Source organism: Bombina bombina, chromosome 11, assembly GCF_027579735.1.
Source record: "Bombina bombina isolate aBomBom1 chromosome 11, aBomBom1.pri, whole genome shotgun sequence".
Lineage (NCBI taxonomy): Eukaryota > Metazoa > Chordata > Amphibia > Anura > Bombinatoridae > Bombina > Bombina bombina.
The window spans coordinates 90663475-90686255 of record NC_069509.1 but is presented as its reverse complement, the minus strand read 5'-3'; the positions used below and the strand labels follow the sequence as shown (position 1 = coordinate 90686255).

The 22781-nt window shown below is 39.8% G+C and overlaps 1 protein-coding gene across 1 annotated transcript in view; it reads left to right on the top strand.

Moving 5' to 3' along the window:
* The window catches only part of RHOT2 (ras homolog family member T2), a 390839-nt gene that overhangs the window by 264467 nt on the left and 103591 nt on the right, over window positions 1–22781 (top strand). Inside the window, 1 exon segment of the mRNA XM_053694715.1 lies at window positions 2493–2573. Coding sequence (XP_053550690.1) covers window positions 2493–2573 — 81 coding nt within the window.

The following is a 22781-nucleotide window of genomic DNA, read 5'->3' as shown; positions in this document are numbered from 1 at the left end:
CCAAAGCTTCAATTTTAATCAAGCAAGCAGCGATGTCTGACAAGAGAAGACGGAGCTATCCGGGCTAAGGCCTCAGCTGATAGAAGAACACAGTTTCCATACCACAGCTCAGAAGGTTCAGGACTATTGAATCTTCACTGGAGCGCACAACAATCCAGTATTACTAGGTTCCAAACCCAGAGGAGAAACTGGGACTGATCGAGCTTATACAAGCCCTGGCACACTGACCGGGCTGCAAAGGAAAATTGTCCTAGCTGAGATCTACATCAGTAAGCCTAAAAGACAAAGGGATCATTTGATTGTAGAAAACCCAATGTTGATAACGGACATAGCCTTTCTGGATCCGGAACGTTATAATTCCTCTGATACTAACTATGCTACGCAATCCTCCAGCATTTATGTAATGCCCCCAAGTAAATCAGAATTTGGCTAAAATACAGTTATAATCACAAGAGTGCGAGTATACAAGTAGTCATCAGTTTACTATCTGCTTATGCAATTACAGTGTTGGGTATTATAATAATCAAGAGGCTTGAAAATTATATAAACAGACACCAGCAATTTCCTCTTACCATTTATAAATGAAGTTGTTCATACTGTTGTTCTGTGGTTAAATAATTAAAAAAATAAATCCATTTTAGAAGTTAGCCTTTCCCACAGTGTTAAACATGTAGGCCTATACTGACTACTACAGCTCATCTACCTCGCAGTACACACTGGTTTAATGTATTATCTTATTTACAGGTTTCCCTCACTTCACCGTCCTTGACTAACATCTCCTCAACGCTCCCTTGTATTGTAATAGTTTCTTCTCAAGCTGACACTAATATAGTACTCTTCCTTAAGAATGAATATGTCTCAATGAGATTCATGTTATACTATAATTAGATATCACCTAAAGGGAGGTTTGTATTTTTTTCCCTTTGATGTATATAGATCAGAGTTAATTCTCTACAACTTAGATGTGCTTGATTTCACAGTGAGTATAAGGATAGGAGTTGGCAGTAACTTTCATGAGACTAACGATGCAGCCTTGTACTATGTTAGCAGTAGTATATATTTGAGTGAAAAAATTACTTTACATATGTAGTGGCATACCCCTGGGTCTGCGGTAGAGACAACAGGGGATAGTCACTTGTGTATACCTGAATGGTGTTCCTGTAACTATTATAAACAAACAATTTAGCTGCTGCCTTAGTGTCCTGAGACTTCACCACTTACATCTTAATATTAAGTAGACAACAGTTGCTACACTTTTGTGAAGGTACATCCAACTCATCGGGAAGTATCCTATGAATACTAACAAATGATCATTGACACCATACTCCTATCAGTCCCATTGTCTATAATACAGCCAATCTCAGGGCATTTTCTCCCCAACCTGTTTCCACCACTGGCTTAATCATACCAGAGTGTGTTATTTATACCCCTATCTTCCCACAGTGGGTTGCCACACTTCAATATAATACTAGGTTCTATTACTTTCTAATACTTATCCTCACTTGCCATCCTCTATAGCAGGAGAGAGGTTCTTACAGAGAAGGTAATGCAAAAATAGCTTACATATACCCAATGAAGTACAGGTGTATGGTTTCTGTATGTTTTATTCATGTTCACTACTATATTTTACTATCTTAATCATCATAATACAACTTATTTTTTACTGTACTATTGCAGTGTATATATATATATATATATATGTGTGTGTGTGTGTGTGTGTGTGTGTGTGTGTGTGTGTGTGTGTTATTTAATAGGCCGTTTATAGCTGTATATTTTACTTGTTTAATCAGTTACTAATTTCCCAGCAAATATATCTAGGTCCAAGAGTGTCCATTCCAAATGCAAATCCTTTTTAGTTATACAAGGTCTGTTAGGTCCAAGAGTGACCACCTGTGTCTTAGGAGGAATCAAACATACAAAATAATGTAAAATAGAGGTCAGAGAAGCCTTCTTTTTGTCACTCTTTGTAGTCTCATTTATGCTTATATCAATAGCTATTGTGAAACTAAACTTTTTTTGTCATTTTTGTTATATGGAAATCAATGTATGTTCATTTTGGACAACCTCAATAAAAAAAAAATCTATAAAAGTGAAGAAAAAAACTCTGCTAAAACAACAAAGCTGGTGGTGGCTTTAGATTTTTGCACAGTACTGTATATGTTCCTAATTGACTTTATCAGATATATTTCTCTAATTGACTTTAGCTGATAACAACTGCAAAACAATTAACTTTATACTAACTTTATGCCAGAGGCTAACCTTGTTGTCTGCAGACTACAGCCCAGATTGGCCCCTCCAAATAAGGAAAATGGTGTTGTGTAATTTGGCTATTAAAATAACTACTGTAAAAATTTTAATTTGTTTTAAAAAATGTTTAGACTTTGCTATTATTAAATTATTATTATTATTGTTATTCTATAGTATCACAACAGTGCTTGTAATTATAAGGTGTTTACTGTCTCTTTACTGAACAGCTTTACTTGTCATTCTAGGAACAACTGCAGGTACCTAAGGACCCTTCATTTTATTCCATAAACACAGTTTTGGTTGGAGGTCAAGAAAAGTACCTTATTGTGAGTAAGGTCCCATAAAAATCTAATTTATATAATGTCAGTCACATTTTAGTTGATACGATGAGAGCATGCAAGAGAAAAAGTAGAAACTGAGAGAGAAAAGAGATTTTAATTTAAATTGTCAGAACATACAAGGGAAAAAAAAATCACAAAGAGGGGAAAAAACTATTAAATTGTATTGATATTAAATAATTCCCATAAGTCTTCAAAGCACCACTTCCTGTATTTATCCATCTCCTTCCTGCCAGTAGGTTTGTTTGTTTTTCCTGTTTGGAGTAAATGATGTTGGATGTTGCTGTGTTCAACCATTCAGCCTGAAACATATGTTTATAAATTTATTATCAAATATTTATTTCTCTTTTTTCTTTCTCGCCCTATTTCTTTCCTTTGCACTTTCTTTTGCTGTCTTTTGCCCATCTTCTCTTTCATTCTTTCTTTCTCACTCTCTTTTTTTTCTTTTTTTTTCTTTTTCTCTATCTCCTGTTCTCCCTTTCTTTATCTCGTTCTCTTTTCTCCTTGATTTTCTTTCTTTTTATCTCTTTTCTTTATTTCTCTTGCACACCTTTTTCACTCTACCTTTCCCTCCTTTTATTTCTGTTCATCTAAAGTTACATTAAGTGACTTTCAGAAGGCTTGGGAAAGATCTGTCCAGCATCACTCTGTGATGAAAACAATTTCTTAGGGGTATCAAATTAGCTTTTGTTCAAAGCCTCCTTAAGGAGAATTATTTCTGTCTCAAGTGCCTCGAGATCATTTAAAGCAGCGGTCGGCAACCAGTGGTCCATGGACCACTGGTGGTCCACGAGAAGATGTTGGTGGTCCTTGACACCATCAAGCAGGAATTAATCTCCTCTGATGGTGTCAGCCCTGTCGTGCCGCAACTCCCTACAGTGCCTGACTGGCCATCAGTGAAAACCAACGGAGGAGTTAAATTACAATCTCCCTACGCACGTTGCGTAGTACTGCGCAACTTACGTAGCTAGATTGTATTTTTAACTCCTCCTGCCCGGAGCGCTGCTCAGAGGAAGATGATTCCATTCTAAAGCCAGCAGAGGTTGGTATAGTCTTGGCTTGAAATAGTGGAATTAAAGTATATAAAAAAAGAAAATCTTAAAAAACTTTTCTCATATTTCATTTATTTTCTTACCTTTACCTGTCTCTTTCTAGTAGTTTTCCTAATTCCTTCAGATGGACAACTAACATCACTGTTTGTCTTCCTCCCCTCCATCTTTTTTTTTTTTAAATGAAATATTAATTATTTTTCATTCTAATAATTTTCCTGCGCACAAAGCCATTCCACCTGAATTCCAGTAACTGCCATCCAGCAGATCAGCCATATCCCACCAGTATTATAGTAATTGACAGTAACATCAGTCGTTGTTAGCTCACATCCATATTGAGAGCTTTCTGATATAAACTTAATTTATGATTCCAATGTCTGTCCATGATCATAAGTAGTTTTGAATAATTCCTAACCTAGGAGGGGACTTGGACGTCTTGTGGTCCTTTTAAACATAATTCTTTTTTCCCCACTTTCTGCCTCTCTGTTTCAAGATTAAAAGTTGGCACTCACCCTTCATCTGTCATTTGGAAGTATTCTCTCAGTTCTGTCATTCAGTTAGCTAATTCCAAAAAAATATTCTTAAAAATGTTTAAATATATACATAATGTAAACTTAGCTATGGTTATACTAGTTATGTACAGTATGTGTGTGTGTATATATACACACACATTATACAGGTTTGTACCTTCTTAAAAAAAATCATGTTAGTGGTCCACAGAATCTGTTCTTAAACAGATATCTGAATGTATCTACTTTAAAGTGCAGGAGTGTCAGGTTATGTCTACCATAGACTTATAAGATGCTTATTTACATATCCCCATTCACAGGGATCATGTAAGGTTCCTGATACTTGCTTTTCTAGATAAGCATTATCAGTCTGACAACAGCACCCAGAGTTTTATAAAGGTGCTAGGAACTCTGTTGTCTGTGGTTTGAGTTCAAGGATCTCTGTAGTTCCTTACTATCTTTTGCTTCTGGCACCCTCCTTTCTTCTGGCTGTGTACCACACTCAAGTGGTTCTTTAATTGCTTCACAGTCAAATATGGAAAATAAACCTTCCAAAGAGCTCCCTAACTCCTGAGACTTCTCATACGGGTCAGATTTCAGATCCTTCTGCATTGTTTCATAGGAGGATTGCTAAGATTTGAGATTTTCAAACCTTTATTCAGGCTCTGATCAAAAGTAAACTTGATTTCTTTCCTATGGCATGGAGAGTCCACGACGTCATTCCAATTACTAGTGGGATATTCAACTTCTGACCAGCAAGAGGAGGCAAAGAGCACCCCAGCAAAGCTGTTAAGTGTAACTTCCCTTACCCATAATCCCTAGTCATTCTCTTTGCCTCTGTCAAGGGAGGATGTGCAAAGATAGTGTCTGAAGATATTTAATCCTTTTATGGGTACTTTTCCCTGCAAGCAAGGATTGGGGTCTAGCTGTGTCCCCGTCAATCTCTTTAGTAAGAGTAGTGGTAGCTTTTAGCAGTTAGAAGGTGGCGAGGTAGTCTTTGCTTTACTTCTAACAAGTTTGCTACCCCTTTGCAGAAAGCCAGGGTTGGTTACTCTGTTCTTTCTTTTACTACAGGTCCATGACAGGGAGTGAAGTGCCTGTCACAACTAAGTAGCTGCTATCTGCCCTGCAGCTGGATCCACAGGTAAGTGTCTTTTCCTTCTAGGTACTGAAGGACAGCACTTCAGAGGTTAACCCTCAAGTGGATCACTTTCTGGGACAAAGCTATCCTGTCTGGTTGTATGTACGTGTATGTTAAAGTGTGCGCAAGAGACACCAAACTGCTCCAACCCTAAAAGTCCCTCACATTAGTGAAAAAACGATAGTTAGAGAACAAAGATATATGGAGAAGCGCTAAAAGAAGCTAAAGGTGTAGTAGTAAACACAATTTAAGAAATATACTTGCTATGCAAAAAGGTTTAGTCAGACATTTAAATAAAGTACAAACCCTGTACAGATAGAATACATAAATGTAAAGACATTAAAAATCGGGCGTCTCCGATATGATAAAAAGCGTACAACCGGATAAAAACAATTGACTGCTGTTGCCAATAAGATAGATTAGGTCTCTGCGTTAATCAAATAAATCATTAAGGCCCCCAAAGGAACACATAAGGGGATCAATTCCAGATAAGATTCATACGTATTACCTTCTAAAGTTCCGTTTGTTTGTCCAGTAACACCTCCGTGAGGCGTATGTGTGTCCAGTGACGTCACTGGTCAGGGGTGTTGTCTCCAAAAGAAGATCCTATTGGTCAGGATCACTGACAGGCTGAATATAGCGGCCGCTATAGTGTAGATAGATGAAAAAGAGGAATCCCCGCTCTTAGTGCAACACAGCACACAGGGTTAAACTTTGTTACTTGTATCGGCTTACATCCGAATCTCTCTTTAGAATCTTCTTGCAGCTCACGGGCTTAATTGGAGAAACTTGGAACCAGCTTGGCTTAAGACCGTGTCTTTTCCCAGTGCGGTCCTAGTGCTCACCGTGGAATTGCGTATAGCACAAAAGGTTTAGCTGTCACCTTTGTACTTATCAATATACCATTAAAGTCCTTATAGGTGTAATAGAAAGTGCAGGATAGCTGTGATTTGTCATCAACGCGTTTCTCCCTCTTACAGGGCTTTCTCAAGATGTATTTGCTTCAGTCACAGCTTCCTTTTAAACAGTCCAGACTTCCACCTATTGGTCAGGTTGAATCAATTAGTGTAATAGGTGTGTTCACTACGGTTGATCTATTGGCAACAGTATTGGCAACTTATATTGTAATGCAGAGAAGATTTTACACAGACATTCTATTACAGAGAACAATAACAATATACACAAATGACTATGATCTTATACATATTAAGTTTAAGAACAGATAGTTTTGACATACTAAATATAAATCTAACCCTTATTTAGGTTAAGATATTTACGTGCACTAACCGTGAAGAAATGAAAATCAAAAAATTAGTGATAGAGATGACACAAAAATTAGTCTCTCTTAATAATCAATCCATTTAGAGGATTGTGCTCAATATATAAATATAAAGATAAATTTAAAGAAGAGTAAAGAGCGGATATTACCCGCTTGCATACAAAGGCATATATGTGTGTGTGTGTAAAGAAGAGTAAAGAGCGGATATTACCCGCTTGCATACAAAGGCATATATATATATAAATATGAAACTTTATATCCTGCTGGTCTGAACTCGGAATTGGACATTTCTCCTTTTGTTTTGGATTAATATTCTACCCCCCTGAATTTTTCATTTATTGAATACTAAACACACTCTTGAATATATAACCACACATCACTAGTGGTCACTCATACCATTTAACACTGTTTTTTTGTTTTTGTTATAGAATCCTTTTGGTTTATAAACACTACAATTTATGCGACTCTCTATTTAGACGACAAAAAAACTTTTTTGTTTGTATCTAATAGTATCTGTTATAATTTATCACACACTTCTATTGTGATAATATACACACACACATATATGCCTTTGTATGCAAGCGGGTAATATCCGCTCTTTACTCTTCTTTAAATTTATCTTTATATTTGTATATTGAGCACAATCCTCTAAATGGATTGATTATTAAGAGAGACTAATTTTTGTGTCATCTCTATCACTAATTTTTTGATTTTCATTTCTTCACGGTTAGTGCACGTAAATATCTTAACCTAAATAAGGGTTAGATTTATATTTAGTATGTCAAAACTATCTGTTCTTAAACTTAATATGTATAAGATCATAGTCATTTGTGTATATTGTTATTGTTCTCTGTAATAGAATGTCTGTGTAAAATCTTCTCTGCATTACAATATAAGTTGCCAATACTGTTGCCAATAGATCAACCGTAGTGAACACACCTATTACACTAATTGATTCAACCTGACCAATAGGTAGAAGTCTGGACTGTCATTATATTGTTATTGTTCTCTGTAATAGAATGTCTGTGTAAAATCTTCTCTGCATTACAATATAAGTTGCCAATACTGTTGCCAATAGATCAACCGTAGTGAACACACCTATTACACTAATTGATTCAACCTGACCAATAGGTAGAAGTCTGGACTGTTTAAAAGGAAGCTGTGACTGAAGCAAATACATCTTGAGAAAGCCCTGTAAGAGGGAGAAACGCGTTGATGACAAATCACAGCTATCCTGCACTTTCTATTACACCTATAAGGACTTTAATGGTATATTGATAAATACAAAGGTGACAGCTAAACCTTTTGTGCTATACGCAATTCCACGGTGAGCACTAGGACCGCACTGGGAAAAGACACGGTCTTAAGCCAAGCTGGTTCCAAGTTTCTCCAATTAAGCCCGTGAGCTGCAAGAAGATTCTAAAGAGAGATTCGGATGTAAGCCGATACAAGTAACAAAGTTTAACCCTGCGTGCTGTGTTGCACTAAGAGCGGGGATTCCTCTTTTTCATCTATCTACACTATAGCGGCCGCTATATTCAGCCTGTCAGTGATCCTGACCAATAGGATCTTCTTTTGGAGACAATACCCCTGACCAGTGACGTCACTGGACACACATACGCCTCACGGAGGTGTTACTGGACAAATAAACGGAACTTTAGAAGGTAATACGTATGAATCTTATCTGGAATTGATCCCCTTATGTGTTCCTTTGGGGGCCTTAATGATTTATTTGATTAACGCAGAGACCTAATCTATCTTATTGGCAACAGCAGTCAATTGTTTTTATCCGGTTGTACGCTTTTTATCATATCGGAGACGTCCGATTTTTAATGTCTTTACATTTATGTATTCTATCTGTACAGGGTTTGTACTTTATTTAAATGTCTGATTAAACCTTTTTGCATAGCAAGTATATTTCTTAAATTGTGTTTACTACTACACCTTTAGCTTCTTTTAGCGCTTCTCCATGTATCTTTGTTCTCTAACTATCCTGTCTGGTTTATGGGTAGATTTTTGGGGCAGCTTTATTGACATTTGAGTCTTTGAAACAGAACACCTCAGGCACCTTATTTGTATTAAACAGTATGGAGAGACTTAAGGGTTAATTTTCCCTCATTACTTTGCGGAAGGTGTCTAAGGGGTTTTACTTGTCCCCTTATGTTTTGCCTAGCTTAACCTTGAAGAGCGTTATGATGGTTTTTGAACTTTATTATTTCGTTGGGCCATTTTTACTTTTCGCGCACTTATGAAGTTTCTTTTCCGACCGCTCACGTGACTTCTGCATTTCCGGTTTTACGGAGCGGATCTTCGTGAGTCTAAGAGTGTCGGCTTTGAGTCTAGGTGTATCAGCTTTGCTACTCGCCGATCGGATCGTCTGACAAGAGGGAAGCATAACTGCAGAGTGTCCAGCTTCCTCTTGCTAATGGGATATTAATTCCGGTCACGGTAGGAGCCTCAGACAACCTTGTCTGGGTTTGAGCCCTCAGTAATTTATATGATATCGGCCAACTAAATTTGAGATTTAAATTTGAGATTTCAACTTGATATTTCAACTTGATATTTAATTTTGATATTTAAATTTTCTTTATTTTTATTTTCATTCTAATTTGTCATTTCTAGTGGGACCTGTTCTTCTGTAGCTATGGACTCAGAACAAGATCAGTCTATCTCTATGAATAAATGTTTACTATGTTTGGAGGCCCAAATTGTCCTGCCTATGCAATTTTGCTCCTCATGCTTATCTAAAACTTTAAAATTTAAAGACAGGTTACTCCCTTCTGAGCCAAGTGTCTCTCAGTATATACTTGTTTCTCATTTTGTGCCTTCTGTTTCTTCTCAAACTCCTGGGGGTGTTTAGGGATTTTGCCGCACAGATAACTTCTGCAGTATCTAAGTGTAAGAGGAAAGCTAAACATTTGCCTGCTAGTAAGGTTTCTGACTCTAAATCTGCACTGGTCAACCTTTCTCAAATGTCTGATGAGGAGAATACTTCAGTAGCTTCTGAAGGTGAGGTCTCAGACTCTGACACTATGGGGGAGAGATCTTCTGACTCTAAAGAAGTTAATTTCTGATATAAGCTTGAACATCTCCGGTTGCTTCTGAAGGAGGTTCTAGCTACCTTGGATGACTCTGAACCTTCGGTTGCTGTCAACCCCAAGAAGTCCTCTTAACTTAATAGAATTTATGATTCTCCAACGTCTGAGGATGTTTTTTCCTGTTTTAGACAAAATGTTTGACATTATAACTCAGGAGTGGGATAAGCCAGGGGTTCCTTTTTCCCCTTCCTCTGTTTTTAAAAAGATGTTCCCTGTTGCTGACTCCATTCGGGACTCATGGCGCACTGTGCCTAAAGTAGAGGGAGCTATCTCTACTCTAGCTAAAAGAACTACCATTCCTATAGAGGATAGTTTTTCTTTTAAGGATCCAATGGATAAGAAGCTAGAGGCTTGCTTAAAAAAAGATGTACATCCATCAAGGATTACAGTGTCAACCTGCGGCAAGTATTGCCACGGTTGCAGCATCTTATTGGTGCAATGCCCTGTCTGATCTGATATCAGAAGAGACTACGGTAGAGGAGATCCAAGATAGGATCAAAGCTCTTAAACTGGCCAATACCTTTATCTGTGATGCTAACATGCAGGTAATTAGACTGGGAGCTAAGATATCTAGCTTCACTGTTCTAGCTCGCAGAGTTCTGTGGTTAAAATCTTGATCGGCTGATGTATCTTCAAAGGCCAAGCTTTTGGCTTTACCTTATAAGGGTAAAACTATATTTGGTCCTCGTCTGGCGAAAATCATTTAAGAGATTACAGGTGGAAAGGGATGTTTCCTACCTCAGGACAAGAAGAATAGACCTAAGGGTCGACAGACTTCTAATTTTCGTTCCTTTCGCAAATTTTAAGGGACAGAAGTCCTCCTCCTCTTCTTTTAAACTAGACCAATCCAGGTCCACTTGGAAATCCAGCCAGCCTTGGGATAAGGGAAAGCAAAACAAGAAGCCTTCCACTGATTCTAAATCAGCATGAAGGGTCTGCCCCCAATCCGATTTTTGATCAGATGGGGGGCAGGCTTTCTTTTTTCATCAGGCTTGGATACACGATGTCCAAGATCTGTGGGCTGTGGACATAGTGTCCCAGGTTTACAAAAAAGGATTCAAGTCTTGCGCTCCAAGGGGCAGATTTCTCCTGGCGAGACTATCCTCAAACCAAGTAAAGAGGGAGGCCTTCTTAAATGGCGTAGAGGACCTATCCTCCCTGGGAGTTATTGTACCAGTCCCTCTAGAGGAACAGGGTGTAGGATTCTATTCAAATCTATTTGTAGTTCCCAAAAAGGAGGGAACTTTCCGTCCCATCCTAGATCTAAAGTGTTTCAACAAATTCCTCAGGGTTCGTCCTTCAAGATTGAAACTATTCGTTCCATTCTTCCATTGGTTCAGGAAGGTCAGTTCATGACGTGTATTTACACATTCCCATTCACAGGGATCATCACCAGTTTCTAAGGTTTGCCTTTCTGGACAAGCATTTCCAGTTCATTGCTCTTCCGTTTGGTCTTGCCACAGCTCCCAGAATTTTTACAAAGGTTCTCGGAGCTCTATTGGCAGTGATCAGATCCCAGGGAATTGCTGTGGCGCCTTAACTAGACGACATCTTGGTTCAGACGACATCTTTTCAACTAGCAAAATCTCATACAGAGATGTTGTCTTTTCTACGTTCCCACGGGTGGAAAGTGAATCTGGAAAAGAGTTCTGTCATTCCTACTACAAGGGTGTGTTTCCTAGGGACAATCATAGATTCCTTGTCCATGAAGATTTTCCTGACGGACGTCAGAAAATACAAACTTCTTGCTGCTTGCCTTTCTCTCCAGTCTGCTTTTCAACCAACAGTGGCTCAATGCATGGAGGTAATTGGTCTGATGGTGGCTTCTATGGACATAGTTCCTTTTGCTCGGCTCCATCTACGACTGCTGCAGCTTTGCATGTTCAGTCAATGGAACAGAGACCATTCAGATTTATCACAGAGGATAAATCTGGACTCCCTAACAAAAGACTCTGTCTCTCATGTTGGATTTCACAGGAACATCTGTCTCGAGGCACTTGCTTCCTGAGACCTTCCTGGGTAATTGTGACCACAGACGCCGGCCTGTCAGGCTGGGGAGCTGTTTGGGGTTCTCTGAAAGCTCAGGGCCTGTGGTCTCGGGAAGAGTCTTCTCTTCCCATAAACATCTTGGAGTTGAGAGCAATCTTCAATGCCTTGACAGCTTGGTCTCAATTATCTTTAGTCCAGTTTATCAGATTTCAGTCGGACATCACCACCTTAGTGGCTTACATCAACCACCAGGGAGGAGCTCGTAGTTCCTTGGCCATGATGGAGGTGACTCGCATTCTGCAGTGGGCGAAAGCTCAAGATTGTCTCCTATCTAACATCTATCTAGACAGCAGCCTCCTGAGAGAATTACGGCTCATTCCACTAGGGCTGTTTCCTCTTCTTGGATTTTCAAAAATGAAGCCTCTGTGGAACAGATTTGCAAGGCGGTAACATGGTCCTCTTTGCATACATTTTTCAAATTCTACAAATTTGATACTTTTGCCTCGGCTGAGGCCTCTTTTGGGAGAAAGGTTCTTCAAGCGGTGGTGCCTTCTATTTAGGTCCTCCTGCCTTGTTCTCCCTCTCTGTTCATTCCGTGTCCTCTAGCTTGGGTATTGGTTCCCACTAGAATTTGGAATGACATTGTAGACTCTCCATGCCATAGGGGAAAAAAAAAAATATATGCTTACCTGATAAAGTTATTTATTTCCGGGCATGGAGAGTCCACGACCCCATCCTCTATTTTAATTTAAAATTCTGCAGTTTTTTTTTGAGTAAACCTCAGGCACCTTTTCACCCTTGTGTTTCTTCTTTTTCCATTTTCCTTTGGCTGAATTGGAATGACGTTGTGGACTCTCCATGCGCGGAACGAAAGACATTTTTCAGGTAAGCATAAATTTTGTTATTCCTCCAGTTTCTACTCCTTAGAACCTTAATCTGATTTTGAGGGTTCTTCACACTGCTCCTTTTGAGTGTATGCATGTTTCCTTCTTAATATGAGAGTCCACAGCATTATTCCTTACTGTTGGGAAATACTATACCTGACCACCAGGAGGAGGTAAAGACACCCCAGCCAAAGGCTTAAATACTCCCCCAACTTCCCTCATATCCCAGTCATTCTTTGCCTTTCGTCACAGGTAATTGGCAGAGAAGTGTCAGAAAATTAGAAGTAGTTCCTTATGGAGGGTATCTGCCCTTCGAAATGGGACTGAAGTTTTAAGTAGTCTTGTCAGCCTCTCAGTGAGAGCATTGAGGAATGTTAGAGTCTGGAAATGCATGGAGAGTCTTTCTGTGAACACATCCAGACTTGTATTAACAGCTCCTAAGCAATCAATGTTGACGAGTTTCACTGCCTGCTTTCATCACTCAAGTCCATGTCAGGAGCGATGCTACAAGACTGTTAAACTTGAGAGGCTGTGTTTCTGTTCCACGGCATAGAGTCCAGTAAGATCGTTTCATTTTTCTATATACATATAATAACACAAGAAGACAGGGTCACAGTGTGGCTCCTTTTATCTGTATGGAATCAAGAGTTAATATCTCCGAAGGGGATTATTGAACAGTGGGGATTAATCACATACATTTATTTGATTATGCTGCGAAGTGTGAGATGAGGCTCAGGCAGATGTTTGAACGTACAGGGTTTTCACTTTCGTTTTTTGGAGCTGCGCAGCCTGAAAGGCTTGGCGTGCTTTTTTACTAGTATAGCAGGGTCGGTCTGGCATTGCACACCATGTGACCGGGTCACACTTATTTCCTCTTTCATGACCGTTTGGTTTACCGGAGAAGAAGCAGTTTCTCTGTTTGTCCTGGGTCATAGGAGGTGGTGAGTGCCCCAGCCATTGGGGGTATAAAGGTGCCGTTTTTTGTTTTTTTCTTAATCGATAGTCTGCTTTGTTAGCGCAAGCTATGGAGGATTCTGATGCGTTAGAGGGTACTCCCTTTTTACCTAAGTCTGATACCTGTTTATATTGTGAGGTGGCCACAGTATACCTGCCTGCTCAATTATGTTCCACATGCCTTGATAAAGTAATCATGTCAAAGAAAGTTAATATGTTTGATACCACTGAGCCGTCCACCTCTGAGGAGTCTCCGTCCCGTGAGGTGCGCACCCTACAGTCATCTCCTAATACAGATGCAGCTTCCCATAGCACTCCTAATCGGGGCCCTTTTACCGCCAGACTTTTCTGAGCAGTTACAGACGGCAGTGTCTGCGGCCTTTAGTGCTTTACCTCGCCCTGCTAAGCGCAAGCGAAAGGTCAAGTATTGCTATCCTTCCCAGGGGTCATCTACTAGCTTATTGGTCTGATTTGATACAAGATTATCCGATGATGAAGGCGCCTCTAATATTTTAGAGGGTGCGCTTTCTGGGTCGGAATCTGCTGCCTCTAAACCTCCAGCTGCCGAGGAATCAGACTGAGGATTGAGCATTTACGCTTTCTGCTGAAGGAAGTTTTAGCTACGTTAGAGGTTCTAGAGCCCAAATTGCCTGAGGAACCTTTGATTCCTAAATTAGATAAGGTCTACGAGGATAGGGTTGTACCACAAACTTCCCCGGTTCCCGTAAAGATGGCAAACATTATTAAGAATGAGTGGGAAAGAATTGGTTCTTGATTTTCCCCTTCTTCTTTTAAAAAATTGTTCCCAGACTCTCAATTGGAATTGTGGGGTTCCATCCCCAAGGTGGATGGCGCTATCTCCACGCTTGCTAAACGCACTACTATCCCGCTTGAGGATAGTTTGACGTTTAAAGAGCCCATGGATAAGAAGATTGAACCCTGTTAAGAAAGATGTTTCAACATACAGGATATTTGTTTCAACCGGCAGCGGCTGTTGCTGTGGTTGCTAGAGCGACTACCTACTGGTGCGAAGCCTTATCTGAATTGATCTAGGTGGCGGGTCCCCTCGACGTGATCCAGGAAACAATTTAGGCCTTAAGGGTTGCTAATTCTTTAATTTGTGATGCAAATTATTCGCCTGAATGCCAAGGCTTCAGGTTTTACTGTTCAAGCCCGTAGTGCACTCTGTCTGAAGTCCTGGTCTGTGGACATGACTTTTAAGTCAAGACTTCTTTCCCTACCATTTAAGGGAAAGATTCTATTTGGTCCAGACCTGGATTCGATTATCTCCACGGTTACTGGAGGCAAAGGTGCTTTTTACCGCGGGATAAGAAGAACAAGCCTAAGGGACAAGGTCCTAATTTTCGTTCGGATAAATCCCAACGTCAGCAGCCCTCTGCAAAACCAAAGCAATCTAAGGGGACTTGCAAGCCAGCTCAATCCTGGAATAAATCCAAGCAGAGCAAGAAGCCCGCCGAGACAAAGTCAGCATGAAGGGGCGGCCCCCGATCCGGCTCTGGATCTTGTAGGGGGAAGACTGTCACTCTTTTCAGACGCTTGGTTTGGGGACATGCAAGTTCCTTGGGTCCTGGAGGTCATCGCTCAGGGATACAATCTAGGTTTCAAGTCTCATCCACCCAGGGGCAGATTCCTCCTTTCAAACCTGTCTTCAAGGCCAGAAAAGAGAGAAGCCTATCTGGGGTGCGTGAGGGATCTCTCCTCCCTAGGAGTCATTGTCCTGGTACCTCTTGCAGAAAGAGGTCTGGGGTACTATTCAAACCTTTATGTGTTCCCAAAGAAGGAGGGAACTTTCCACCCGATTCTGGACCTAAAGTGCTTAAACAAATTCCTATCTGTCCCCTAGTTCAAGATGGTTGGAAGATAAACTTAGAAAAGAGTTCTCTTATTCCCAGTACCAGGGTGGAATTCCTGGGTACTATAATAGTCTCCATATCTATGAGGATATTCCTTACAGACCAGAGACTTACAAGCTAACTTCAGCTTGTCTTGCCCTCCAGACCTCCTTAAGGCCCTCTGTGGCTCGGTGTATGGAGGTGATTGGTCTCATGGTGTCCAGCATGGACATCATTCCCTTTGCCAGATTCCATCTCAGACCACTTCAGCTGTGCATGCTGAGACAGTGGAACAGTGATCGTTCGGATCTATCTCAACAGATTTCTCTGGACAACTGGTTGAGCGGATCGCTCTCCTGGTGGCTCTATCCAGATCACCTGTCCCAAGGGACATCCTTCTTGAGACCATCCTGGGAGATTATGACTACGGACGCAAATCTATCAGGATGGGGAGCTGTTTGGGGTGCCAGGATGGCACAGGGCCTGTGGACTCGAGAGGAATCCCTCCTCCCGATCAACATTTTGGAACTTCGAAACGATCTTTAATGCTCTGAAGGCTTGGCCTCTTCTGGGTTTGTCCCAGTTTATCAGATTCCAATCAGACAACATAACCTCTGTGGCTTACATCAACCATCAGGGGGGTACGAGGAGCTCCCTAGCAATGAGGGAAGTATCTCGGATTCTGGAGTGGGCAGAGGCCCACAACTGCTCGCTGTCAGAGATCCACATTCCGGGTGTGGACAACTGGGAAGCGGATTTCCTCAGCAGACAATCCTTTCAATCGGGGGAATGGTCTCTCCATCCCGAGGTGTTTGTGGAGATTTGCAACAGGTGGGGGACGCCGGAGATATATCTCATGGCGTCCCGGCTCAATTACAAGCTACCCACATATGGGTCCCGGTCCAGGGATCCTCAGGCGGAGCTAATAGATGCATTAGTGGTGCTTTGGATGTTCAATCTAATTTACATTTTTCCGCCGTTACCACTGCTTCCTCGTGTAGTGGCCCGCATCAAGCAGGAGCAGGCATCAGTGATACTGATTGCTCCATCGTGGCTGTGAAGGATTTGGTTTGCGGACCTGGTGGGGATGTCCTCATCTCCTCCGTGGAAGTTACCTTGTCGCACGGATCTGATGAAACAGGGTCCTTTTGTTCATCAAAATCTAGTTTCTCTAAGGCTGACTGTGTTGAGATTGAACGCTTAGTCTTAGCCAAGAGAGGTTTCTCTGAGAGGGTTAATGACACTCTCATTTAGGCTCGCAAGCCTGTTACTCGCCGCATCTATAATAAGGTGTGGAGAGCTTACTTATTCTGGTGTGAAGAGCGTGGTTTAGCCTGGCATAAGGTTAAGGCTGCCAGGATTCTTTCCTTTCTCCAGGAGGATCTGGAGAAGGGCCTTTCTGCCAGTTCCCTGAGGGGACAGATTTCGGCCCTTTCTATTTTGCTGCACAAGTGGCTCGCAGAGCTCCCTGACGTGCAATCTTTCGTTACGGCTCTGATTAGGATGTTTAGATCTAAAGCTCCACCTTGGAGTTTGAATCTTGTTAAGTTCTTACAACGGGCTCCGTGTGAGCCTATGTATTCAGTTGACATCAAATTGTTGTCCTGGAAGGATCTTTTTCTTTTGGCTATTGCGTCGGCATGCAGAGTTTCTGAAATGGCTGCCTTGCAATTTGAGCCTCCTTATCTGGTGTTCCTTCGTACCCGCTTGAGTTTTCTACCCAAGGTAGTGTCTGATAGTAATATCAATCAGGAGATTGTGGTTCCTTCCTTATGTTTTAATCCTTTTTCTTCAAAGGAACGTTTACTTCATAATCTGAATGTGGTTCGAGCTTTGAAGTTCTATCTTCGAGCTACTAAGGATTTTAGGCAAACTTCTTCCTTGTTTGTTATCTATTCTGGGAAGCGTAAGGGTCTGAAGGCTTCTTCGAAATCCTTATCTTTTTGGTTGAGGAGTGTTATACGCTTAGCTTACACGTTAGCGGGACTTAAACCTCAGAGGGTTACGGCTCATTCCACTAGAACGGTGGCTTCCTCTTGGGCCTTTAAAAACGAGGCCTCTATGGATCAGATTTGTAAGGCGGCTACCTGGTCCTCCTTACATACTTTTTCAAAATTCTACAAGTTTGACGTTTTTGCTTCGGCTGAAGCAGCTTTTGGTAGAACGGTTGTACAGGCTGTGGTGCCCTCAGATTAGGGTCTGCCTTTTCTTTACCCCTCCCGTTATTATTCAGTGTCCTCTAGAGCTTGGGTATAGTTTTCCCAACAGTAAGGAATGATGCCATGGACTCTCCTCATATTAAGAAGGCAAACATAAATTATGCTTAGCTGATAATTTAATTTCCTTCTGTATGAGGAGAGTCCACGGCCCCCGCCAGTATACTCTGATGGGCGGTCCAAAATTTGTTTTTCTCTTCCGGCACCATTTATACCCTGATATTTCTCCTACTGTTCCTTGTTCCCTTGGCAGAATGACTGGGATATGAGGGAAGTGGGGGGAGTATTTAAGCCTTTGGCTGCTGTGTCTTTGCCTCCTCCTGGTGGCCAGGTTCAGTATTTCCCAACAGTAAGGAATGATGCTGTGGACTCTCCTCATACAAAAGGTAATGAAATTATCAGGTAAGCATAATTTATGTTTTTAGACCTTCAGTTTTTATCTTGGAAGGTTCTTTTTTCTCTTAGTTATTTATTTTGTCATAAGGGTTTCAGAGCTTTCACCTTTGTTTTGCTAACCTCGTTTTTGTCATTTTCATCAGAATAAGGCTATTCTCCATCTTAGTTTTTTTTCCTTTCTTCAGAGGGTGGTATCTACAGATACTATCTCAACTTGTAAATTGTGGTTCCTTCTTTTTGTCCAGCTCATCTTCACAACTTGGTTATTGTAAGAGCTCTCAAATATTGTCTGGAAGCCACAAAAGGTTTTAAACTTTTTGTTGTTAATTTGTATGAGTCTTGCAAAGGTCAGAATGCTACAGCTGTTGTTTTTAGCTGCTTGGCTTAAGGCCTTAATTTGTGTGGCATGTTTGGTTAAGGGAAAGACTCCCCATGAGCGCATTCTCATTCTACTAGAGCATTTGCCACATATTTGGTCTTGTGTAAATAAGCTTCTATTGAGGAGATTTATAATGAAGTTCTACTTAGTCTTCTTTATAAACTTTATTTTGGTCCAGTTAGTGAAGGTGCTTGTTTTGCGCTTTTTTTTGCTCATCTTTATCTTACCTGCTTTTTTGTTTCCTCCAACTACTTGGCTATAGGTATGACTGAGTATTCAGGGTTATCGGAAGGTATTTAAAGGGACAGTCTACACCTTGGTTATCTTAAAGTCATACCATAGATTAAGCTGCAAATAGCTTCCTGCACCTTCTCTATATTATGCAGCAGGAATGGTAAAAAAGTTATTTTAAAATGAATAGTGTTTCTAGCCACATTAAAATGACTGCCAAGCTCAGCCTACTGATGACATCATGATCTGGGCTGCATATGGCATCCAATCACAAAAGGCTCACTAGTTGGATTCAACAGACTGTCAATGCTATTCAGCATAAGTGCCTAGATGCAGCCCAGATTGTGATGTCATCAGTGGGCTGAGCTTGGCAACCATTTCAAACTAGCCAGAAACAATATTCATTTTAAAATAACTTTTTTACCATTCCTACTGCGTGATATAGAAAGGGTGCACTGCAGGAGGCTATTTGCAGCTTAATCTAAGGTAAGACTTTCCCTCTAAAGTTATTTTTTTTAACCCCTACTAACATACATATATCATCTGTCTTCTTAAATATCTTCAGTTTCATTACTTTTGACCACCACTACCATCTTTATGTTATATTTCTCTACTTATTATTTTATTTCTTCTTTCCTATGTTTCATTATAGACCCAGTTTCAGAATGTCTTAATTAAAAACTTAATTAAAAACTTTAATTGTGTCAACCCACATATATGCATATTAACCTAAATACAGTTATGATTAATAGGCTTGTTTTTACAGTTGGATATATTTTAATTAATTTGATAGAATATATTGTTTGAGAACACAAACGCCATTATCTTGACTTTTTAAAATAATTGATATACTCACTTGGGAAATAAATTGTTATCCCTGCTAATAGTGTGAATCCATGACCCTGAAATCAGTGACTCTTGCTCATAGTAAGTTATAAGCAGTAAGTTATGTAGGATAATGAAGCTCATTTCATTTTCATATAGAGTTGCAAAACCAAAGAGATGATGCAACACCCTTGTTTCTGTATATATGTGTATCAGTGGCGGCTGGTGAATTTTGAAGATGGTGGGGCGCTAGACCCCACCTCTTGAGATAGATATATATATATATATATATATATATATATACATAGGATTTTATATATGGACCTTTGAAAAATACATTAAATTGAAAATTATTCCAATTGGACTTAGAGTTAATAAGTTCCCCACTTTTGAAGTTTCTGATTTAGAGTTTATTGAATCATGGAATGCAATTCTAACAGATTGTTCTTTAAGATTAATGCAACTACTTATTTGTTTTAAGACAGGATTGTAAAAAAAAAATCAGAGATGAAATTCATATTATACAAATTGAGCTTAATAATAGACAGAATGAGATAGATTACCCTAGATTTGACGAAATGCTTAAAGTAACACTCATAGAGTCCAAAAATGCCATTCTAAATACCAAACATACCAAATATATAAGGGACCAAACTGACTAGGACAATAAAAAGGTCTATATTTGGAATCATACACAAGGAAACACAAATAGATGGAACCCTAGCTCTAGGGGTAGGTCACGTAGCAAAAATAGAAGGAGAAGTGGGGGGCAGAGGTCACAAAGTAATAATCAAGGCTCAGGTGAACCTAAAGTGACACTTAATACAACAGGGAACCACATTAATACAACTGGCATTTTAAAACCAGCCATACAAGTGACACTCACTGTAAATACTGAAACACATGTCACCAGGCCTAAGGAGACTGCTCATACACAGAAATCTACATCAAAAAGTATACAAGGATCCAAATACTTTAGCAGCAATAGGGATCCTATCATAACAGATGTGAGTTTGAATACAAATACAAATATCACAAATACGGCAGAAGACAAAAATGCATTTGAACAGGTTTTTTACAAACCCCCGGACAAAATAGGGATAGGGACAGAGAAACAAGACAGGTATCCTTTGAGGGGCCAAAAGACCTCATCCAAATACAAGTAGACAGTAATGTTATAAATTTGTCTAGTGTTCAGCTGACAATGGTACAGCACAAAGTGCTCAGCCTTGGCTTAAATTATGCAAATTGATAAGGAATATAACCCTACAAAAGCATTTTTATAATAATGTGGACCAATTGAGTGCTGATCATAGAACCTGTACTGAGTTCAATATCATTAATATATTTGATACACCTCTAGATTTTAAAGAATCGTGTGATGTACAAAGCTTGAATTCTTTGGCTACAGCCCCTTCACAGACAGACCCTAAGATTATGATTAATAGTTTTAATGGCTTTAAGAAAAGTTCTGAATTCTACCCAATACAGAGCAAGGGTCCAATCTTGGAGACTTTCTATGAGAAAGTTGAGAGAGACTTAACACAGCTATCTATCTCAAAAGATAACACACATAATATGACATATAAAGAGAAACAGGCAGTTCAAGAATTAAAAGCCAACAAAAACATTGTGATATGGAAAGCGGATAAGGGAGGATCGGTAGTTGTACTAGACAGGAATATATATGTACAAGAAGCCCTGAGACAACTAAACAATGTTGATAACTATTTACATTTGACTTCTGACCCCACTAAGATCTATCATAGGGAAATTAAATCCCTTATTGATGATGGCCTTGAAGAAGGGTATTTTGATTTCACTACATACGAATATCTATTGGTTGAGTACCCAGTGGTCCCTATCTTTCACTTGTTTCCCAAGGTACATAAATCCATCGCTAATGTACAAGGACGGCCAATTGTGAGTGGGATAGGTTCTATGTTTGAACACCTCTCACAATGGCTTGATGCCATATTGAATCCTTTTGTTGTATCACTACTCAGCTATTTGAGGGATACTAAGCATGTGATTAAACTAATGGAGACTTTACCTTGGGATAAAGATAAATACATGTGGGTGACGGTGGACGTTACTGCTCTATATTCGTCATTCCCCCATAATGAGGGATTGAAAGCTGTTGAGTTTTTTCTAAAGAATTTTTCAAACTACAGCGAAGGCTTTAGAGATTTTGTGCTTAGAGCAGTGAAGTTCATGCTCACCCACAACTACTTTAAATTTGAAAGTGAGTTTTACCTCCAGAGATGTGGGACAGCAATGAGGGCAAAATTTGCCCCCTCCTATGCCAACCTGTTTATGGGTTGGTGGGAGCTGTCCCACATCTATGGAGAGGAGAATCCATTCAAAGACAGTATAGCGTTTTTTAAACGCTATATCGATGATTTGATACTAATATGGAAAGGAACAGATTTGGATCTCTCTATGTTCCTACAACTCCTTAATGCTAATGATGTGGGACTTAAATTTACATCAGATACACATAAAGAGCAAATTAATTTTCTTGATTTAACATTAAGTGTTAATGATGAGGGAAAAATTCTATGTGACATTTATAGGAAACCTATCACAAAAAATTCCCTTCTTCATGCCACTAGTTGCCACCCAAAACACGTTCCTTTCGCTGTGGCAAAGGGTCAGCTAATAAGGGTCAAAAGAAATTGTACACTTGATCATACCTATAAAGAACAAAGCAAAGCTATGAGGTCAAGATTACAACAAAGAGGTTACCCCAAGCATACTATAGATAGAGCACAACGACAGGTTGATCAAATAGACAGAGATTCACTCCTAGCTAATAAAACTAGAGATAACAGCAAAACTTCTCAAGTGACCTTTGTAACTGATTATAGTACAGACTATAATGCAATATGCAACATTGTGAAGAAACACTTTAGGTTACTAGCAGCAGACACTAAGCTGGACCAATGCGTAAGCAATGGTTTACGCTGCTCCTATAGAAAGTGTCAGACTTTGGGAAATATTCTATCACCCTCTGAATTACCCACCGTCTCTTCAAAAAATTAAAGCACTTGGCTTTCACATAAAGGGATGTATAGGTACGGACGCACCAGATGCAGGCCCTGCGATTTTGGAATTTTCTCAGATACATTTGAGTCATCTGTAACTGGTGACAGTTACCATATAGAAACATGTATCAACTGCACATCAACATACGTCATTTATGTCATTACGTGCGTTGAATGTCACCTACAGTACATAGGTTTTTTTTTTAAAAAAACTTTATTTTTGAAATTTTTAAAGAGGAACTTGGACAGCCCCACATAACATTATGCAATAACAATCATCATAAAGCTTAGTGTAAGCAACAATGTACAGTTTCAACAATATAGGTGAGTTAGTTTTGAGTCCGAT